Below are 22,155 nucleotides of genomic sequence, written 5' to 3'. Positions count from 1 at the left end.
TAAACTTACATGAAAAACTTAAAGCATTATTTCATTTATATTTTTTAAATGTATTTGTCCTACTGATTGTAATTTGCTTCTTTGTTTTAACTATTTACTTTTGTTAAACAAATGTTTGAGGATTTTCTGGTATCAAAATAAATAACAAAATTAATTTTGTTATTTAAAATTGTTATATCATAGCAAACACACACACACACACACACACACACACACACACCTCAACTTGTTAAATAACCATGGTTTCAATTCACCAAAATATTTTTACCATGATTGACAAATTCTATGACAAATTCTCTACAAATTGAATGAATCTCTGGAATTTGAAACAGGCTCTAAAAATAACCACCGTAATGCTGCCATACACACACACCTCAACTTGTTAAATAACCATTCAATCAATTCACCAAAATATTTTTACCATGATTGACAAATTCTATGACAAATTCTCTACAAATTGAATGAATCTCTGGAATTTGAAACAGGCTCTAAAAATAACCACCGTAATGCTGCCATGCAAAGACATGTAAAAAAAAAAAAAAAAATCTTCAGTGGCATAGCACGATTCTTGACATGTTTGCATTTTACAAAATGAGTATGTTGTGAAAGCATTTGTGATCATTGATGTTTTTGTTCATATACAGCTGTTCTCAAATGTTTACATACCCCTTGCAGAATCCTTTTTTAGTTTCTTTAAAAAAATAAGTAATAAAAATATGTATAATTTATTTATTGATGCAATATCTTATATTAAAAATAAACCACAAGACAAAATAAATACTAAATCAGCAAAAATTAAAATAAAAGATAAAAATAAATAAATAAAACAGAAACTCCAAATTTTCATTGCCGCATAAGGTGGCAACACAACATCTTAAGAACCAAGTAAACTTAACTTTTAAACAGGATAATTTGTGTAAATTCAGTTAATATTTTGTCTTGTGAAATATATGTAAATCTAAAATAAATTAATCAGGGCAGTTAAATAGTATTAAATAAAAAAAGTTCGATTTCTATAATCTCCCTTTAAAACAACTGAGAAGTATTTATGTGGATAGAGCACCTTTAGAGCTAATGCATTTGTATAATGGATGGTCTCAGTGTTTCCTATCCAGCAGGTGGTGGCATTGCCATCCTTTTTTCCTTCAATCTAATGTTCATCTTTCCTGCAACATCAGAGACTTGTTCAAAGATACGTTTATCCAGGGGGAAAGATAAGAGGGAATTGTTAGAAATAATGTACACTGATGAATTAGACACAATGAGTCCAGGAACGTGCATTAAAAAAGTAAATAGGGCAATTTTGATATCTTGTTGATTGAAATTTCTGTTTTTCTATTCTTATATGCCAAATATACCTCTAATGATAATAGAGGTTGTGAACTGTAGCCTAATTGTTATTGATTTGAGCTGCCAACTGAAGGATTCAGATCCATTAATTAGCACCATTTTGACTCCAAGCAAGAAAGATGTACCTTTTTCCACTGTTAATTTCTTAATCTTAAGAAATTAATAGTACTTCAGGCAAATCAAGTGATAGAAGACGTTTGGTGTCATTGAGTCTTTTAATTGTTTTTAAACGTCTCTTATGCTCACTAAGACTTCATGTATTTATAAAAAAATAAAAAATAAAAAAAAAACAGTAATATTGTGAAATATTATTACAATTTAAAATAACTGTTTTCTATTTTAATATATTTTATTAAGTAATTTATTCCTATGGTAGCAAAGCTGAATTTTCAGCATCATTTTTCCAGTCTTCAGTGTCACACTGATCCTTCAGAAATCATTCTAATATGCTGATTTAGAAGAAACATGTTGATTTATAATATCATATTAGATTATTATATAATATTTTGTGGAAACCATGGTCATTTTTTCAGGATTTTTTGATGAATATAAAGTTCAAAAGGACAGCATTTAGAAGTAGTGTAGTGTACACACACACACAGACACACACACACACACACACACACTAGACACACTAGAAGACTTTGTGGCCTAAAAAAATAGATAAAAGATTTATGAATACAAGATTGGTGTGATTCTCATTGATGCGTACTGAAGAATTAAGACCATTAACATGCATTAAAAAAGTGTGAATGGCACTAGTTTTGATATCATGTTGACTTTAGCTTGTTCAACTCTCAGGAAAAAAAAAGGATCAAAGCTATCACTGGGACAGGACCCTAAGGTACAAATGCTAAAAGGTACATGTTTGTACCTTTATTGACCACTAAATGGTACATATTAGTACCTTAAAGGTACATATTACTTTAAAAGAACATATTAGTACCTAAAGTGTACATTTTGAAAGGGTGTCAATTAAAAGACAAATTCTTACATGATTAATATAAAAGCAGGGGTGTGTTTCTATATGTGTGACTAAAGGCCAGCTAAGCATGTTGGGTTGCCATGATGCCCCACTCCATGGTAACAGCCAGCAGATCTCTCTCCCCATCACTTAAAAGACAGTAATTACTTCCAAACGGAGTCTCCAGCTCTGTGCGCGTCCGTCACACACAGAAGTGCGCCAAAGAACAAGGGGCACAATCAAGTGGCTCATATTGACGCTCAGAATGTAAAGCTCGAACCCCTGGCATAACAAAACTGTGATGGTCGTTATAGATTGCTGAATTGATATTCAAGCACATTCACCCCTCGCCTGTGTTCTCTTGCGCTGATCCATAATGCAACAGCACGAGGGCCTTGAAATGGAAATGACATTCATTGTGATTTTGGGGTGGAGTGGCATCGCCGTGTCGTCCTATTAGGGGACGTGAATAGACACAAGGTGTCCTCACTAAAGCCATCATCTTTATGATTAGCTTTACAATGGTTAAAAAACCTACATGCTGTTTGTCTCGTGGGTTAAACCACACAGATCATCTTCACAGCTGTGGGTGTTGCATGTCGCGGGTTGTTTTGTGCCAGAATTAGTGCTATGTCCTCTTTCTCTTAAGCAATATGCATAACGGTCTGTTCAAAAGCAGAAGCAGCTTTGCACAATGTTCATGATGGAGATGATTATCATAAAACCATTAATTGTGTTCCTATAAAGCACCTGGTGTCAGCCCCATATGTGCCACGAACATGATCTAGGAGTCTAGGAAGTGCAGACTCTTGTGCACAAACTCCCAGCGTTAAGCTGATAATTGGTCATTATTTTAAACCGGAGGCTTCGATGCACCCTGCATTCCCTCCTACCGGTTACCTCCTGCCTAGTCGATGGCTCTTTCCTCTGTGATGTGTGTTGCTGCTTCCCAGTGAGCTGTGTTGTTTGTGGATGGATGTGGGGCTTCTCTTCCTGTAGGCTTGAGTTGTGTGTAGTTCATCTCTGTCAGTGTGCTGTGTGTGTGTGCGTGTGCGCGCATGTTGGGGGAGGCTGTCTCACCTGTTCATCTCTTGGACTTTCTCTGTCAGTTCACTGTGAGGAGACGGTCAGGGAAGGAGACGGGGAGCTAAACTCTCAGGTCGTATAATATCTTTTTGTTGTTGTTGTTGGATATGGACTAATAACTGGACAGAAATGCAGAGTTAAGCTTTAGAACTTAAGTGTTTAGGGAGGTTTTGTATGTGTTTGTACTGTATGTGGACATTTAGCATTGAGTTTGGACAAGTTGTTGTGCTAATATTGAGCACTATTATGAATGTTTTTTACATGCATGTAATGTAAATCTGTCTAAATGTAGCAGACGTAAACAAGTGATATGTGCAGCTGAGAAGTACAAATCTTTAATTATACTGAGAAATACTATTATATTATAAACTAAAAATAAATTGTATTATACAACTACAAATACAACTTAAAATATAAAGTTGTTTATTATTATTATTATTATTATTATTATTATTATTATATTACATGTATATATCATTACATATACTGCAACATATATATATAGTTACATACAATTATTAAAAAAATAATAATTGGACATTTTAAGAGAAACCTCATCTGTGTTAGTCACTTTATATTATATATTTTTTCCAATTATATATATATATCTGTATATATACTGTATATAATCATTATATTACAACATTTATATTGCGATGTACAAATATAAAAAAATTATAATAAAATAATTGCAATATAGGTCAGAATTATTTTAAAAAGCACAGCCTAAGACTATTTTATTAAATCTGTTGCAGAGTAAACAAACAGAACCACTAATCGTCATGTAATCAGCGACAAACAATCATGTGATATTATTATCCATCTTTTTTTATTGCCTGATTTAGATGGAGCTAATCAAATTCAGACTCTGGGTTTAAGTGTATCTTTTGATACTAAACGAACCCACATCACTAATTACATACCATTGCTAGAGATGACCCTGACAGTAATTAGTCTTGGTTGAGTGTCACTTCCTTATTCTACCTGGTGAGCAAGAACAGTTGTTTTTCTACAGAGAAGTGTTTAGTGTGGACACAGATTATTTTTAGTCCAATTTGTAATGACTTTTTTTAAGGTAAACTTGTTTGTACTGTAATGTACTGTCACTCTTACTGTAGTACAATGCCATGTTTACTGTAAATAATTCTACAAAATACTTTGCACCAATAAGTATCATTCCTTACACTGAGGGTTGTGTCTAGGTCATATCCGTCTCTAAATGAGGTAGACTAGTTACGTTGCTATAATTAGTACAGGCAGTCACTACTAAAGGGTCAGAAAGCCCTTATAATCTGCCCTGGACATCCCCGTGTGATAATCAGGACATTCATGAGCTAAGCAGAGCTTCATTTTCTTGAGTGCCTTTCACGTCATTTTGACATGATGTCATCACCTGTGGACTCACAATGCACCTTTGTAGTCAACTGGCTTTGCTAGTATTAATGCGATTTGGAAGGCAAATTGTCCTGGCGTAAACCCCAGAAAAATCTGTGCTAGGACAGGCGGAGTTAGTTTTCCACATTCAAAACAGTCATAACAATGTTAATGACCAGTATAAACTCATGTCTAGTCGGCACTTCTGAAATGACCAGCATATTGTACGTTATGTTGTGGATGTTAGAGTCCCCATCGGGGTTTTTAACTAAGTTAACCAAAAGGACATACTTAGAAGATCAGATTCACTATCTGTTAATCATGCTATCTCAATCTAGTCTTTTTAATAGAGTTGTGAGGTCTGTTGTTGATGAGGTTATTTTGTGTTTTCATAATATAATTGCCTATAATTTGATGATTTCGGGAAGCACTGGCATGTGTTGGGTCGAGCTAGATTATCTCCATTTTAAGGATTAGATTTAAATCTTGGTCAATGGAGGTCAGTGTAACAAGCTTTCAGCAGTTTTAGAACTTAGTGCTAAAATGGTTAATCTATGCTGACAGGCTACATTTTCAATCAACAGCCTCAGGGGGAAGTTTAGAAAAAGAACTGTATTCTTCCAGCCACCATGGACACTTTTTTCCGACGGCATTTTAAGAGGAAGGAGGCAGGAGAAGCCATGCATGATGGTCACGTACCTGAACCCTCTCGACACAGGAGGCCAAGCATTGCAGTGCCAGCCAGCCGTGCCCGTCGACGCTCCAGTGTAGGCCTTCCGTCCACTGTGTTGACCCAGCGACGCCGATCCAGTGTCCAACTTCAGGCTTTACCTCGAATCACTAGCAGTCGACCAGTTCAGAAAAGCAGTGGTAGACGGCGCTCCAGCACCACCACCCCAAAGGCCAATCCTCGCTTTGCTGTACGCCGGAAGAAGGTGGGCAAGCTCCGCAATATAGACACACACCTCCTGGGCCCATCCATGCTGCTGGCCAGCTTGATTCAGATGACAGAAGAGGAGGAAGAGGATGAGGAGAGCCGAAGTCCATTGCCAGGGCAGGTGGAACTCAAGGGAAGCAGCACGAAGTTCAGGAGTCACACGGATGTGCTTCTCTCAGAAGGCGACAGCGACAGTGACATCGAGGACTTCAGCGGCCACTCGGATGAGAGTCATCACTCGGGGCTGCACAAGGAGTGCTTGGAGGAGGCAGATTTGTCAGACTGGGAGATCAAAGAATCCGCTGTCTTATGCCAGCAGGAATGCCTTCCTCTGGCTGTGGTGGCAGAGCGTGTCCAGGCCCACCCGCTTATCCGAGTTCCCCGCTGCCTCCGGAGGAACTCGTCACATTATGGCCACGCAGAGCCGGGCCCGCACGTCCGCTACTGCCGCAGCAGCCAGAGGAGGCGCCGTCGACGGGTCTCCACCATCTCGAAAGCGGGAAGCCCCTGGCCAGGAAGAGGCCTGCCACTTCCTAACCGAAGGAGCTCTACCTGCTACAGGGGTCATGCGACTCTCAATCCTCTCCTGGGAGCTTATTACGATCCCAGGCTGGAGTCTTGGAGTGGATTCTTGTCGTATGTAAAACCTTTTCTGTTGTTGGGTCTAGTTGCCATTATTTCATGCTGTGCTTGCAAATTATATACAGGGTTTCATAAAATGCAAGAACAACAATACAAATGCTGCGTCAGAAAGCTTAGACAGCTAACTTGTTGCCAAGCTGCCCTGTCTGTCAATTACTTGTCTCTCGAAACTGATTGCAGACTGACTTCTGAGGCAGCGTAAAGGTTTAATGCTCTACAACAAAACTGTCATAGAATCGCACACACAGGATAGTGGCAGCAAAGGATATATCTATGCAAAAGTCAATCAGATGACAGTATCTCAGTAGACAGAATGTGACAATCATAGAATTCAGATGTGCGTTGTTGCCTTCCTACCTCAGTACACTCAGAAAAAAAGGTACAAAGCTGTCACTGGTACTGCCCCAGTGACAGTTTTGTACCTTTTTTCTGAGTGTATGCTGCCTGCGTAGGTAGCATTTTCAGCTTTCGGACGCAGCCAATGAAACTAATTATGACCTAGGCCAAGGTTCCTTAAATCTGTGCCCTATAGAGTTTAGCTCCAACCCTAATCAAAGACATCTGAGTAAGCTAATCAAGGTCTTCAGAGTTAGAAAAATGACAGGTAGGTGATCAGGGCTTGAGCTAAACTCTGCTGGGCAATGTCCCTCTAGGGCTGGATTTGAGAAACCCTGACCAAGGCTTTGCTTGGGTGTATAATGAGAAGACGGTTTCTGTTAAAACATTTGCTAAAGTCAGTTTGCATTCGCACTGACAACTATATCGCTGGAGGTCACCAAGTTGCTTGACAGTTGCTGCATCATGTCATTGCACAACTGCGTGATGCTGACCTCTGCTCAACTTTGTTTTTGCACTCTTATAAAAGATGAATGTTGTCCAACAACTTTGCCGCTGCAAATTGCTGTCATTATGAACGTCTCGAAATAGTTTAAATTGTAGTGAAGACCAAATAAATACACCACAATGTACAGGGTTTCTGATTAGATATTATGACTTTCAATACAAGTGAATCTCCGCTTACGAAGTCAGCGCTTTCAAGTCAATATTTTTCGTAATTTCTCAATCGTTTAAACATTTAGATTGAATGCAAGAGCAGGCAGTTGCAATGCAGCTTTTCATTGCATTGACCTTTTCATTCTCCGTCCCGTGGATACAAACTCCATGGCGCTCGCTCATTAGCACAGCTGCTACCATAGCGAGGTAATGTGACTCATCAACGTTACTGATCACCCAGTGGGCTTCTCATCAACAGGTTGCTAAGCGTCACTGATTCACTCTGTAGGGATTAGGACACAAAGGTCAGGGTAAGCAAGGTTTTGATTACAAAAGGATTACAAAAAACCTTGGAAATGCCCCACCCAAGGCTAGAGGTAATATCTGCCTTTAGAAATGCATTTCCTATGTTTTCATTGCATAAACTTAATTGAAAACTTGCTTGTGTATCCATACTTGCACCTGAGTTCCTGTATAAGGAGAGGCCACAACTGTTTCTGCACTATTGTGTTAGCATTTAGCATGAACATTGATGTACAGATAGCACACTCAGATTCTATATAGATGTGTATAAAATAAAGTTACATTAAAGACCAGCCAATTTTCATTTTGCTTAGTTTTGTTTAGTATAAAATTCAGTGCTGCATCTTGCAAATTTGGTGAGCTAAATAACATAAGCTAAGCATTAGGTATCCACAGTGTGGTAGTACAAAAAGCTGATCAAAGGCAGAAAAAATATATAGATTTCCAAGCCATGCTCTATAATGTTCTTTGTGGGTGGGTGGCTGGTGAAAATAGTCTTATTGATTGATACAGAATTAAACAGATGCAATTTAAAGAGACCCCCAAGGCATTCTGGCTGGAAAGATGCTATCATTTCAGGAAAAATATTCCTAACGTTTTTGCTTTTGAGGATATGATGGACACAGACAGTCTGTTTAATGTCAGTCATTATGTTTTTGTCAGGAAAGCCATCGCCAAGGCTGGTGTGCATGATAACGCTGCCCAATCCGGTGCCATAATACCTGCCAAATGTGAACCCAACAAAGAGATCTGCAGCACTGTGGATTGGACTGTGAGTTACTCATCTGTTTTTAACAAACAAGTTAGCATTCCAGCTGTTAGCATTTTCAGTTATCTCAATGGCAGTGGGCAGTAAACTCCCATCTCCAACTCATGACACAGTAATCCATTATTAATTTTCTGTAACTTCTGTTCAGTTTACTGATTAATTGTCTTGCACAGGAAAATGCCCAGTTTGGTCAACACGTGTGGTTTGAGACCAGTCCGTCTGGAGATTTCTGTTACGTTGGAGAGACGTATTGTTTTGCAAAGTCACTGGTAAATGACCCATATTTTTATTCTTAAAACCATCAACAGCAAAATGAGTAGTTTATAGTAGTGTGCCTCTATTTGTAAAAATCCCCGAACACGAGCTCCCTCTACTGGTCAGATGTTATATGCTGAGATTCAGATGCATTACCAAGATGCCAATTGTTTCATTTTGTTTTCTCAGCAAAAATCTCTTCCTCGCCACAAATGTGCATCCTGCAAAATAGCTGTTCACACTGTATGCATGGATCAGCTGGAGAAGGTTAGATGATTGTTGTAAAGCTGAAAAACATTTTTTAAAATTATGATGTATTTAACTTTTTTTCTCTCAACAAATGAAATGTACTATTCCTTATAGATTAACTTTAGGTGTAAGCCATCATTTAAAGATCCAGGGTTGAGAAATGTCAGAGAGGTAAGACTTTTAGTCCATTCAAATGAGCTTTATCATTTAGTTTTGTTAAACAACTGAGCTGGTTTGTGTTTCAGACTCCAAATATGAGACATCACTGGGTCCATAGGAGACGGCAAGATGGAAAATGCCGGCAATGTGGAAAGGTCAGTGCAAGACTCATAAAATATGAAACGTGTAATCATCCAGAAAGTATTTATGGCCTATTTTCACTCTCTTTCCACAGGGTTTCCAGCAGAAATTCACCTTCCACAGTAAAGATATTGTGGCCATCAGCTGCTCATGGTGTAAGCAAGCAGTAAGTGTTGCACATCTGATCTGAAATCATTAATTTTTTTAAATGGTTGTAACATCCACTACTGTTCAAAAGTTTGGGTTCAGGAAGATTTGGCTGAGATACAACTATTTGAAAATCTGGAATCTGAGGGTGCAAAAAAATCTAAATAGTGAGAAAATCGCCTTTAAAGTTGTCCAGATGACGTTCTTAGCAATGCATATTACTAATCAAAAATTAAGTTTTGATATATTTACGGTAGGAAATTTACAAAATATCTTCATGGAACATGATCTTTACTTAATATCCTAATGATTTTTGGCATAAAAGAAAAATCTATAATTTTGACCCATACAATGTTTTTTTGGCTATTGCTAAAATATACCCCAGCGACTAGACTGGTTTTGTGGTCCAGGGTCACATATATCAATCAGTGCACATTGCTATGTGTCTTACAGTATCACAACAAGGTGACCTGCTTCATGCTGCAGAAAATCGATGAGACGTGTTCCCTTGGAGCTCACGCGGCTGTGATCATCCCTCCAACCTGGATCATCAGAGTCCGCAGACAGCAGGTACGATCTGACCTGAAGAAAACGGGTTTATACACAATATTACTGTTCTATTTACTGTATTTTTTGATCAAACAGACATTCATAAACATTTTTTAAAATCTCATCAACCTAAAACCTTTGAATGTTATATGTATATCTTCCAAATAAATTTCAAAAGTACTAAAAGTGATGTAATTTTATGATGCATCAACTGACAAAGTCTTTCAGACAGTGTTTTATGGTTTGGACATGGTGAAAGGAGGCCATCAGCATTGATGAGCTCAAATGTAAACACTAAATTGAGTATGTCTATAAAGATACCTATAAACCTGTATAAACTGTCCCTATTATACAGGCATCATTGAAGAGCAGTAAAAGAAAGAAGAAAACATCTCTGAAGGTCAAACCCTGCAAGAAAACCACAGAGGTAGCAAACACCTCTGAACATCTGAACTTTTGTGAATAAAAGTGATATGTTTTTATATGTGACAAAATTTCAATATTTAATTCTCAGCAGGATGGCAAATGGAAGCACTTTGTTGTGAGACCGATTCCTTCTCCGCACATGAAGCCTCTGCTGGTGTTTGTCAACCCGAAGAGTGGCGGAAACCAGGTCAGAACCGACGCTCAAAGTTCCTATAGCGCATATATGTTATTTTACAGCCACATAATAGCACTTTTCTATAAAGGGAACGAAAATCATCCGCTCTTTCATGTGGTACCTGAACCCCCGGCAAGTGTTCGACCTCACTCAGGGAGGTCCGAGAGAAGGGTAAGAGGTGATAGATCATACTTTCTTTCTTTCTTCATTCTGAGCCTGTTCTCTTACACTTTCTCTTCCTCTTTTTAAGGTTAGAAATGTACAGCAAAGTGCACAACCTGCGTATTCTCGTTTGTGGCGGAGATGGAACGGTTAGTCAAATATCTGTGCTCTTATCTAGATAAAACTGGATGGTGGGTAATATCATTTCTGCTCATACTGTTTCAGTATGTGCAGAGTATGCAAATTTTCCAAAGATTCAATGTGCTTGACATGCTCGACAGGTACTTGAAACTGATTTGAAGTACAATTTAATTGTATTAGGCATCACACCACTACTAAAATAACACTGGCTGATCCAAGCCAATCTCTCAGATATTGCCTAGATTTATTCATCTGTGGAATTTAAATTAATTTCATCATTCTGATCCCCGGTCAGAAAGTTCATGGGGTCCATCACATGGTTTATATGCTCGGTTTGGATAGGTTGGCTGGATTCTCTCAGTGCTGGATGAGCTCCAGTTGAACCCTCAACCCGCCGTGGCCGTGCTTCCCCTCGGGACAGGAAACGACTTGGCCAGGACTCTCAACTGGGGCGGGGTACAAACCTGAATACTTTTGGTTGTTATGTTCTCATAAACGTTAATTAGTACATTTCCTTTTTTTTTTTGGAGGATTTGACGTTCAAATATAAGATGAAGTTTTAGCTTCAGCTCTTGTTTTTTAATACAACCACACGTTTTGTTTTGCAGCATGAGGTTTGTGGCTTAAACGTGTCATTTTTTTTACAGCTGACACATTGTTAACGTGGCATAACAAGAGAAAATGGCCCCACAAATTGTTAACCATTACACGTTTTCCATTGTTTTTTGAAAATGTGTGTACTTGTCAGGGCTACACAGATGAACCGGTGTCTAAGATCTTGTCCCATGTAGAAGACGGCAACATCGTCCAGCTGGACCGATGGAACCTGAGTGTGGAACCCAATTTAGAGGCCAGTGAAGAGGAAAGAGACGAACACCAGACTGACAAGGTCAGCTGACACCAGTAGAGGGCGCTAGACTTTAGCAGAAGAACACCATCCTTCTAGCTTCACAACAAGTCAAGCATGAGGGTGTAAAGAATTTTTATAAACTCTTTTGTGTTGAAATGAATGGTAAGGGGGAGCTAATGACTACTCCATGTCTATTTCAGCTTCCCATTAACGTCTTCAACAATTACTTCAGCCTCGGATTTGATGCACACGTGACCTTGGAGTTTCACGAATCCCGAGGTGTGCTCACTCACTCGTGTAATTTGAATTTGGTCTATGAAATGAAAGTCTGCATACTGTATATAAAATCTGTGATTTGTGAACGGATTCAAATTTGTAAGATGTTGTTTTGTTTCCTCAGAGGCTAAACCAGAACGATTCAATAGTCGACTTCGCAATAAGATGTTTTATGCAGGGGTGAGTGTGTCTGTCCAATGAAGTCATGTAGATAATATTATAGTTTATTATTTTTGTAATGTATGAAATGTAACATACAGGTGCATCTCAATAAATTAGAATAAATAAATGAACTTTTCCACGACATTCTAATTTATTGAGATGCACCTGTATGTGCTCAAATACATGTCTTCCTCTGCAGACAGCCTTCTCAGACTTCCTGATGGGCAGCTCCAAAGATCTGTCCAAACACATCAGGGTCATGGTAGGTTGAGTTGTATATATGCATGTACACACTTTTTTTTTAAATTATAAAAATAGTATTTCACCAAGTTAGATGCTTATGATCACGATTGATAAATATACACAAGCACTTTACATAATGGCACGAATACTTACAATGGACAATGTTCCCTCGTATGCTTTTTCTTATTTCCTGTGCAGTGTGATGGTACTGACCTAACCAGTAAAGTGCAGGATATGAAACTGCAGTGCCTCCTGTTCCTCAACATCCCCAGGTAAACTGACCTGAAACAGAACTGTGCAAAACAGACGTCTTATGTAACTACCCGTATGTACATACTTGTGTTCATTTTGTGCTATTTGATATAGATCCTCTTTATTTTGGCATAATGAAATTTAAGAAAAAAAAAGAAACTTCACTCTAGTTGCCAGGAAGACCAATTCATCCTAGTGACATCAAATTTCATGTCATCAAACCGTGACAGGAAACTTGGACTGAAAACCTCATTATAAAAAGAGATTTGCTGTTCCAAATTATGTTTATTCCAGGATAAATATATAATCTAGACACAAGAAACTAGTCGAGAGTTCATTAAAATGAGATTATCCTGACTGAGTTGGGCTTTTGTTCTGCAGATATTGCGCTGGTACGATGCCATGGGGGAACCCAAGTGAGCACAATGACTTTGGGCCACAGAAACATGATGACGGGCTCATTGAGGTCATTGGCTTCACCATGACCTCTCTGGTGAGATTTGGCTATGGCTCCTTAATGGATTTGTTCTACATTTACCCTTGAATCCATCCAAATGTTGCTGCTCTCTTTCTATAGGCAACGCTGCAGGTTGGAGGACACGGCGAGAGGCTTCATCAGTGTCAGGAGGTGACTCTGACAACCTTTAAGCCCATTCCTGTGCAGGTGGATGGGGAACCCTGTAGACTGGCTCCATCCGTCATACGCATCACACTCAGGAACCAGGCCAACATGCTGCAGAAGACCAAGAGAAGAATCTCTCTGCCACAACTGTATGAGTCAGTATCTGTCTGTCTATCCTGTCAGTCTAAATTGCATTCAATCCTAGATGAAATCTGACTGTTTTTTCTTATGGATGTAGTCAGCAGCCCATCACAGAGAAAGTGCAGATCCAGGTGAACCGTATCAGCATGCGTGATTATGAAGCTCTTCATTATGATAAGGAGCAGCTCAGGGAGGCCTGTGAGTATCTCTTCTCCTTGTCCTCTCTCCTTTTCACAGCCTTGAGAACCTAGTCATGCACTCCCGGTAAAGCTTCTGCTTCTCAAACACGGCTTAATTTAAAGCGACCCTAACCTATGTTTCCTCTTTTCTTTCACCTTCTCAGCAATTCCTATGGGGATAATTACAGTTCCCGGGAACAGTGATTTGGAGACGTGTCGGCTGCATATCGAGAAGCTACATGAGGTGCTTTTCAGCTTGTTGAATGCTGGTTAGAAATGTGCCAACAGGCCAATTTGGCTACAGCCTCCTTCCTCATTGGCAAAGGTTAAGGGGAGGGTCTGAACTGTCAAAGTCTGGCTTGAAGTCAACATGAAATCAAAACCGACTATTTACCATCGTAATGAATGTTACTGGTCTTATTGTGAACGATTCATCCATGCATGTTATCCCAAAAAAAGTCTGTCTTTGTAATCATTCATCAAAATACAATAACTTGCTCCACCTTTTCATTGACATCATCAAGCCCTTATTTCCAGCTCCGCCCATTTGGCATGAAACACCCTTTTTAATGATCCAAACAACTTCTAAAAGATCAAATCCTGTCCTACAGGTTTTTTTGTTGTTGATGAAAATATTGTTTCAATCATATACAAGTCAGATAACTCTTGGGTTGCAATGGTGACTTTTACTAAGTCATTCTTGGCTAAATAAGAGTACCTGTGTGTTAATGCTACTTCTTGGAAAGAAAAGCAATTAATTTAATTTAGCTTGAAATCTGTTTCCTGTGGTGACATTAACATGTCTCTGAAACATAAATGGTGTATTTTACTCTTAAGAGTCACTTTCCACTATAATTACCACTATTCTTGCCAAACATGTGATATTGTGCATGTGCCATTGCACGTTGACTTCCTGTTCAGTTACAGTCAGAAAAACACATTGTGACTAATTGAACTCACACAAGTGAGGCTATTTTGGACAGGAGCCATTTTTCACTTGCACTTTCTCTGTGTATTTTTCCTCTCTCTGTCGCTCTCTCTTTAGGAGGAGGATGGTGTGAATACAGACACACTGCACATGCCAAAGCTTTCACCAAAATGGTGCTTCCTGGATTGTAAGTAGAGCATTTCAAATTTATTTTGAAAAAAACAGCACAGAATTTGTCTAAAAAAAAAAATTTTAAAAAAGTGTTAGAATTATACATGCGTAACTTAGGCTTTCTATGTTGAATCATTTTGTGAGATTCATTGCTCTTGACATTTCCAAAACTTCCGAGCCTGATGTTTGCAAACCACATAATCACATTTTTCCGTCTTTGGTTTGTTTACAGCTACTACAGCAGACCGTTTCTACAGAATAGACCGCGGTCAGGTAGCTACAAAAGGCAACTTTTATGTTTTACATCTGTGTTACATGTCACCTTTTTAACTTATAGCATTGCATACCTCTGCAGGAGCATCTAAACTATGTGGCGGAGATCTCTCAGGATGAGCTTTTCATCTTGGACCCGGAGCTGGTCACCAAGGAGACGGTGGGCACGTCGCCCGGAATGCCGGGGGCGATGGAGACTGTCGGGGGATGTTCCAACAGCAAAGACCAGTTTGCTTTTCCTGCCTGCTCTGCCGGGCCTTCTCCACTGTGCAGGTAGATTGAAACGAGTCACTTCAGATGACAATATGTATGGTTAAACTGTATCAACTCATGTTGTTAGGGCTGCAAACAGTTTTTGCACAGCCTCAAGGTACAATTTTATGTTGCTTTTTACTTTGGCAGATCATTTTAACACCGTCGACTAGCAGAGTACATGCGTGGGCAGGTTTAGCTTCGCCTGTGGGCATGAAAATTCTGAGAATGTCCCCGGAAAAAACAGAAGTGCACAAAACACTTATGTACTGTAGACATGATTCATTAAGGAACTAAAAAAAGATCTGAATTTTTTTTATTAATTTCTTTTTAATTTGGCCAAAAAGAGTTGTAGATTTAGCATGAATACATAATAATTATAATATTCTTTTATTATGCACAACAGATGTGAATGCACTTACAAAAAGTACCAGAAAGTACCATGGTATTAATATTATGTTGTTTTTTTGGACTTGTAATATGGACAAAGCATGGTACATGATTATGCTAATTTTCCAGTAACACAATATTACTATCTGATGCCATTACTATGGTCCTATCACAGTACTTTTTTGTAAGTGTAGGAAGTCCCCAACAATAATATACAGCAATATAATATATATAGTGGGGTCTAAATGTCTGAAACCACTAGAAAAAGGTTTTTCATTACAAATGAATTGTTTTAATATACATATATACATAGATAGTATTTATTTATTAGAAATAAAGTTAATATTAATATAATAAACTATTATAAATATACATTTATAATCAAATTAATTCTTATAATAAAGTATCTTAAGTTATTTAAATATCAAAATATATTATATTAAAATAGCTTATTATATCTATTTTCTACGTATAAAATATATTAGCATAACAATTTGAGTAAATATTTTACTAAATTTTTTGTTACTATTAATACAGTAAACTATTATAAATATATCATTATAATAATTAATATTTAAATTATATAAATGAAATATTTTTGTTATATATATATTTTATTATATCTATTTTATATTATGTATTTTATATGTACATTATTAGTAACAAAATGTATTTATATGAAAAAAAAATATTCCTCTTACTACAATAAACTAATATTAAATTATTTAAATAAAAATATATTTTATGTTATGTATTTTATATGTACAATATTACTATAATATTATATTATAAATGCATATATACCTATAAATAATACATACATATAAATTATATTAGCATAATAATTTAAATACAAAGTTCAACTGTCATGAATTTCAGAATGTTTAATACATGGTATGTCCAAAATACATACATACTGTATATAGAGAAGTCTGTGTGTGTGCAGTAAATATGTATCACTAGACTGAACCGAATGCATTCCTTCCTGTTTGAAAAAAACAACAACAGACAGTTGCTCTTCAGCTCTAGTCTATTCCCTCAGGGGAAGTCTTTTCGTCTGTGTATTTGCATACACATCTGATGGCGAGACAGAGAGAGTGAGAGACGGCGACATTTTTGTGCCAAAGTCTCCTGTGAGCGAGCACAAATCTGTGAGCCTATTCAAGACAGGACAGTCCCTCATAAAGGCCCCTGCTATTAAAAACTCATTTATCTGTGCTTACATTCACCCTCCCCCTGCCTGACGCACAGCAGATCGCTGAAAAAACACATCCCATCTGTCAGACCTCATTGTAGCAGTTGTTCTGTTACAGTAAATTATACACATCTCACAAACAATGACTTTCCCCGCCCCCCACAGCATGTCGGGTCATCGTCTTCTCTGTTGTCTGTCCACCCCATCATGCTCTCACAGGGTTCACCAGATGCATGCTGAAGGCCAAACGGAAAGCGCGAGCACGGATAGCGACTCACACGTGCAAACTAGCAATCCAGAGACTCCCACAAAGCCAGGCTTGTGCAGGTACATCTCAAACTGAGGGCTTTGTGGTTTAATTAAGACTTTCACATCCAAAGCTTTGATTGTTTCCATGAAAACACGATTATGCCTTGTACTTTTTATAGCAAACATCATTACTAAGCTAACAAAGTTATCCATCCCATGATTCCATGTGCTTAATCAAGGCTTTCTAATGCCAATCTGCAACAAAAGTACACTACAATGGCACAATAATACCATGGTACTTTGAAATATACCATTGCACCATAATGCCATTTTTTTTGTTTGTGAGAGGAGCAGAGGATATCCATTTTCAAATGAATATCTTACATAAGCTTGTTCTTTGCTAGGAGGGGAGCAAAAATTATGAATTTGAATCGTTCAAACACACTTGATGAGGACTCAGTGAATGTGCCAAGGTACATACAATATTTAATAATCATCGCTGGTAAGACACACAGATGTAGTTGGTTTTGATTCTGAATAGTGGTATTAATATTCAGTTTTAATTTCACAGGTTAGATTCGGGCTGGAATGACAGTGATCAAGGTACATATATATAATATATATATATATTTTTATTATTATATATATTGTAGCATTTATTTATTTAATACAATAAATCATAAACTATTATAAATATACAGTTATTATTATTATTTTATATAAGTTAATAAAATATATCATCACATATTCACGCATTTTCTAAAATTACCTAGACCAATTTGGCACAATAAAAGCACTCATATTTTGTTTAATGTCTTTCAGAATCAATCAGTTTGCTCTTTGATGCCGTGAACTCTGACAACATCGAAAAGGTATTCATAAATATAATCAATTCCAGCAATACCATACATTAGCTGCATTGCCAGACCTCATGGACTTCTTCTCTGGCCATTCGTGCTCTCAGCTGGTTCAGATGCGTGAAGAAGGAGCAAACCTGTTGGTCCAGGACCGTTTCGGCCGCACCCTCCTCCATCATGCAGTCGTTTTAGGCAGTAAAGAGATTGTGAAGTATATCATTGATAATGGTGAGTCGGTTGGACTTTTGATTTTTGACTTTAGACTTGCTTCTCATTTCTAATTATCTCTCACTGTTTTTGGTGAACAGCTCCGGCCTGCATCCTGGATGTGACGGAGAAATCAACGCAAGTAGTGCTTTAATTTGTGGTGAAAGGAATAAAAGAGTTAGTTTTGACTGACAATCATAATGGTTAGGAGGTGTTTCTCTGTGGTTTTTATTCAGAGGGGAGACGGCCCTGCATAAGGCAGCTGCGTTGTGCCAGAGAACAATCTGCTGTTACCTGGTGGAGGCTGGTGCGTCCCTCATGAAGACCGATCTACAGGTGAGGACATTCAAATGGACCTCATACCTGTACCTTATTTCTTAACATTTCCTTGAATGATTTTTAAACACAAAGTAATCAGAATATGTTTGTATTATTATTTTTAATATGTTCATTGAGGTTTACTTATAATATTAATAAAGTATTTTGCACTAATATGTGTCTGTGTGTAAGTGTTTTGAAACAGTATCCATATAAAACGTCATTTTCAGACAAAGCATTATGAAATTATTTACTTACGGTTTGCGATGCAGTTGGCTATTTCCTCTTACAAAAAAAGGTTTCTCGAACTCTCCATTACACTATGCCTCGTTTACAAAACAATCTGCAGTCAAATGTTCCGAATAAACATATAATTCTCCGGCACGACCCGGGACGCCATTTGCAACTTTACAGATCTTCTTTATGCACCAAGAGCTTGTAACACTCCAAAGAGAAAGGAAAACTTGAAATCGCATCATATGACCTCTTTAAATAAGAAAAATGTCTTTCCATTATCTTACATTATCATAATTTTGTTGATTTGTTTTATCTATAAATGCAAAAATGTCATTATATTATAGTAGAAAAGCAAGCATGTATATAAATAAAAGGTGGCGAAAAAATAAATAAATAGAAATATTGCATTAAATAAGAGAAATGTCTTTTAATAATAATATTCCTGCATTATCATAACCCCTTAACATACTGTGATGCTGTGTCTCCCGGCACGATGAGACAAAACCAAAAAAAACCCATTACAAACGAGGCATTTGTTGCATCTTGTCTTTCCATTATCTTACATTATCATAATTTTGTTGATTTGTTTTATCTATAAATGCAAAAATGTCATTATATTATAGTAGAAAAGCAAGCATGTATATAAATAAAAGGTGGCGAAAAAATAAATAAATAGAAATATTGCATTAAATAAGAGAAATGTCTTTTAATAATAATATTCCTGCATTATCATAATTATGTTTATTTTATTTTTCTATAATTGCAAAAATTATTCTGTATTTATTTATTAATTCCTTCCTTCCTAAAATCATTCCGTCATTCCTAAAATAAAAATAAATTCTAATTAAATCAATAAAAACTAATTAATTAAATAAATGAAAATATCTTTCTGTCATTCTGCAGGGTGAAACTCCAAAGATGTACGCAGAACGAGCTCAAGACATGGAGTTGGCCGCATACTTGGAAAACCGACAACACCACCAGATGATCCAGAGGGAGGACCATGAGACGGCTGTGTGACCGGCCTCTAGAACCTTCTTTTCCATCCACCACCAAACCACAGAGTCTTATCTGCTCTCTCCTGTGGCCGGTTTATCTGGTCGCCACACGCTAGCGATGCTATGAGGCAGCACGTGTGCGGAAATTAGCTTGTTGCTCTCTGTATTGATTGTAATGCCAAAAAGACAGTGTTTGTGTCATGTTTCAGAATGCATGAGTTTGTTACGTCACGTCCAGCTTTCAGGGCCGTACAAAACTGCACCACTCTGCTCCATGTGCAAAATTTTGGGAATTTCAGGGATGAAGTACCATGTATGAAAGTAGCTTTTACTAAACTACTATAAAGAAAACCAGACAAACCTCACGAGAGATTAACAGGAGAGGTTTCCGCTGCTTCTGATTACATTTACTTCATATTAATGTTTGAATTGATTTTACAGATTTTATGTGACTGTAATCCACTGGAAACGTCCTCTAGCTTGGCTTCCACTTCACGTGTTTGTTCTGATTCGAGATAGAGACGTTGTTTTCATAGCCTCCTGCGTTTAAGAATGCTTCCTCAGCTGTTGCTTACGGCCAGTTTCTCTCTCTGCGGTAAATGCTTGAATTTCGTAAAAACATTCCATTAATTACTACCTTAGATAGCATTAAATCAATTCTCTATTCACCATATATTATAAATTGTAATCATTTCTTAGTCAATAGATTTGCCTTTGGTTATTTTCTAACCATAAATGTTCACCTAATTGAATGAAGTTTCCTTCAGGAATGGGATTGTATCTCTTAGCATTGCTTGCACTGACTGCTATACTTTTGAATGAACATTTTCTCTCACCAGTGTGATTTTAGGTTCTTTACTGAATTTATTAAGTCATGCAGCAACTTGAACTTGTTAGTTTTGGTACACAGAAAATTCTTCTGGTAGTTTTAGGATGATAAATCACATTTTCAGTGACAAATGGCTGGGTAACAGATATATTTATATCATCGCCTGCGGTTTAAATTTGTGTATATTCAACCCGGTCACTTTATGTACATGCACAATTGACTAAATGCTTGAATAATAAAAGAGACAGGAAAGCTGGTCTTTTTACAAAGCAGCCATTTGACAACGCTGTGTTGTCTGCATTGCCATAGTGTGTTTGTGCTGAGATGTCATTATGATAGAATGTGTATTTTGTCAGTGCTTTGTATGAGTTGCTATGCAATTCCAAATAGATGATACATGTATATAATTTGTTAAACATTTTAAAAATGTGTGAACAATCTGTTCTGATATAAAGGTCTTTCATTTGTATGTGATATGAACTTAGATAAGGCTTTATTTATAAGAGTAGATAAGAATTCATATATTTGTTCTTGGGGTTGGATTGTTAGTGTCTACTTGGGGGAAAAGAAAGAAATAAAGACTTTAAAAACAAGTTTATGTTTTTGCATTATTTACTGAGTGTGCTTCTATCATAAGGTTTAATTGACTGAGTGCATTGTTCACCAATTTGGTTTGGAGCGCCGGGTGGTAAACTGTGTATAATGCTGAACTCTGCCTCTCCCTAGGAGGTCTTTATGTCTGAATGAGTTACCGGTAATGATGGATGTGTTGACATTTGTGACTCATTTATCATTTCGGAGATAAGCTTATTGTTTTCTCTCTCCTGCTCTAGCTCCATTTCTGGAGTATAGGGAGAGGACGCAAATGTATTTTTAAATCGGTTTAACCTCAGCTTATTTTAAGTTTGCTGGATACTAAGTCAAAGAAACATTTCACACAAACTCATCTGAACAGAGAATCATATAATGTAATATACAGATAGACTGGATTATTTATATAGCATATTTCCTACACAATGGCAATTCAAAGCACTTAAAAACACACACGGGGACAGAATAAAAAAAATGATGAAATTAAAAAAACAAGTTAAAAAAATAATTGTAGGAAAATAGAAACAAAACAACACAATTCAAGATGTTTTAGATATTCTAAAGGGACAAGGTCCTACATATAAATAAAATCAAATAAAAATAATAAAACAAAACATTAGAGGAAACAAATAAAATAAACAGCTAATAAAATAAGATAAATTGTACATCAGGAAAGAGACTGCAAAAAATTGCAAAAAAGGATTATATAATAGTAGATGTTATTTATTTATACCACCAAGCATAAGTAAATGTGTATAAATAAAAGGTGACAAATATAAGAAAAACATTTATTAAATAAGAGAAATATATTTTCCTCATTTGGCATGATCATAATTTTGTATATTTATTTGTTTTATGTATCTATAATTGCAAAAAGCTCATTATATTATAGTACGTTATTTATTTATTTACCAGCATGCGTATAAAATGTGTAAAAAATTATAAAATAAGTAAAATAAATAATTCCTGAAAAAAAGAAATGCCTTTCCATAATTTTGCATTATTATAATTAGGTTTATTTATTTGTTTTATGTATTTATAATTGCAAAAAAAAGTATATAGTATATATATAAAAAGTATATAGTAGTATATATATATATATATATATATATA

General features: G+C 36.8%; 1 protein-coding gene across 6 annotated transcripts in view; it reads left to right on the top strand.

Annotated features, from left to right (window-relative positions):
* The window catches only part of LOC107740879 (diacylglycerol kinase zeta-like), a 28,251-nt gene extending 7,243 nt beyond the window's left edge, over window positions 1-21,008 (top strand). For 2 of the 6 annotated variants that reach the window (XM_016553410.1, XM_016553409.1), the window contains exons 2-33: window positions 8,313-8,421; window positions 8,592-8,687; window positions 8,863-8,940; window positions 9,037-9,093; window positions 9,168-9,236; window positions 9,317-9,388; window positions 9,823-9,939; window positions 10,274-10,345; window positions 10,433-10,531; window positions 10,608-10,690; window positions 10,770-10,830; window positions 11,165-11,278; window positions 11,571-11,711; window positions 11,873-11,951; window positions 12,073-12,128; window positions 12,310-12,372; window positions 12,552-12,625; window positions 12,987-13,098; window positions 13,183-13,382; window positions 13,466-13,566; window positions 13,712-13,791; window positions 14,593-14,662; window positions 14,879-14,919; window positions 15,002-15,192; window positions 16,976-17,083; window positions 17,410-17,478; window positions 17,577-17,608; window positions 17,828-17,877; window positions 17,970-18,090; window positions 18,171-18,207; window positions 18,306-18,405; window positions 19,528-21,008. In XM_016553410.1, the coding sequence (XP_016408896.1) occupies window positions 8,313-8,421; window positions 8,592-8,687; window positions 8,863-8,940; window positions 9,037-9,093; window positions 9,168-9,236; window positions 9,317-9,388; window positions 9,823-9,939; window positions 10,274-10,345; window positions 10,433-10,531; window positions 10,608-10,690; window positions 10,770-10,830; window positions 11,165-11,278; window positions 11,571-11,711; window positions 11,873-11,951; window positions 12,073-12,128; window positions 12,310-12,372; window positions 12,552-12,625; window positions 12,987-13,098; window positions 13,183-13,382; window positions 13,466-13,566; window positions 13,712-13,791; window positions 14,593-14,662; window positions 14,879-14,919; window positions 15,002-15,192; window positions 16,976-17,083; window positions 17,410-17,478; window positions 17,577-17,608; window positions 17,828-17,877; window positions 17,970-18,090; window positions 18,171-18,207; window positions 18,306-18,405; window positions 19,528-19,644 (2,869 nt within the window). In that variant the 3' untranslated portion in view covers window positions 19,645-21,008. Of the gene's footprint in view, window positions 1-3,209; window positions 3,474-4,146; window positions 6,348-8,312; window positions 8,422-8,591; window positions 8,688-8,862; window positions 8,941-9,036; window positions 9,094-9,167; window positions 9,237-9,316; window positions 9,389-9,822; window positions 9,940-10,273; window positions 10,346-10,432; window positions 10,532-10,607; window positions 10,691-10,769; window positions 10,831-11,164; window positions 11,279-11,570; window positions 11,712-11,872; window positions 11,952-12,072; window positions 12,129-12,309; window positions 12,373-12,551; window positions 12,626-12,986; window positions 13,099-13,182; window positions 13,383-13,465; window positions 13,567-13,711; window positions 13,792-14,592; window positions 14,663-14,878; window positions 14,920-15,001; window positions 15,193-16,975; window positions 17,084-17,409; window positions 17,479-17,576; window positions 17,609-17,827; window positions 17,878-17,969; window positions 18,091-18,170; window positions 18,208-18,305; window positions 18,406-19,527 lie in introns of those variants that run through there. The other 4 variants (XM_016553407.1, XM_016553408.1, XM_016553404.1 and 1 more) reach the window with 4 other exon arrangements.
* The last annotated feature ends 1,147 nt before the right edge of the window (window positions 21,009-22,155 follow it).

Source organism: Sinocyclocheilus rhinocerous, unplaced genomic scaffold, assembly GCF_001515625.1.
Source record: "Sinocyclocheilus rhinocerous isolate Xijiao unplaced genomic scaffold, SAMN03320098_v1.1 scaffold1668, whole genome shotgun sequence".
In the NCBI taxonomy this organism is placed as follows: Eukaryota; Metazoa; Chordata; class Actinopteri; order Cypriniformes; family Cyprinidae; genus Sinocyclocheilus; species Sinocyclocheilus rhinocerous.
The sequence above is the reverse complement of the archived record's forward strand: the minus strand, read 5'-3'. Positions and strand labels throughout refer to the sequence as shown.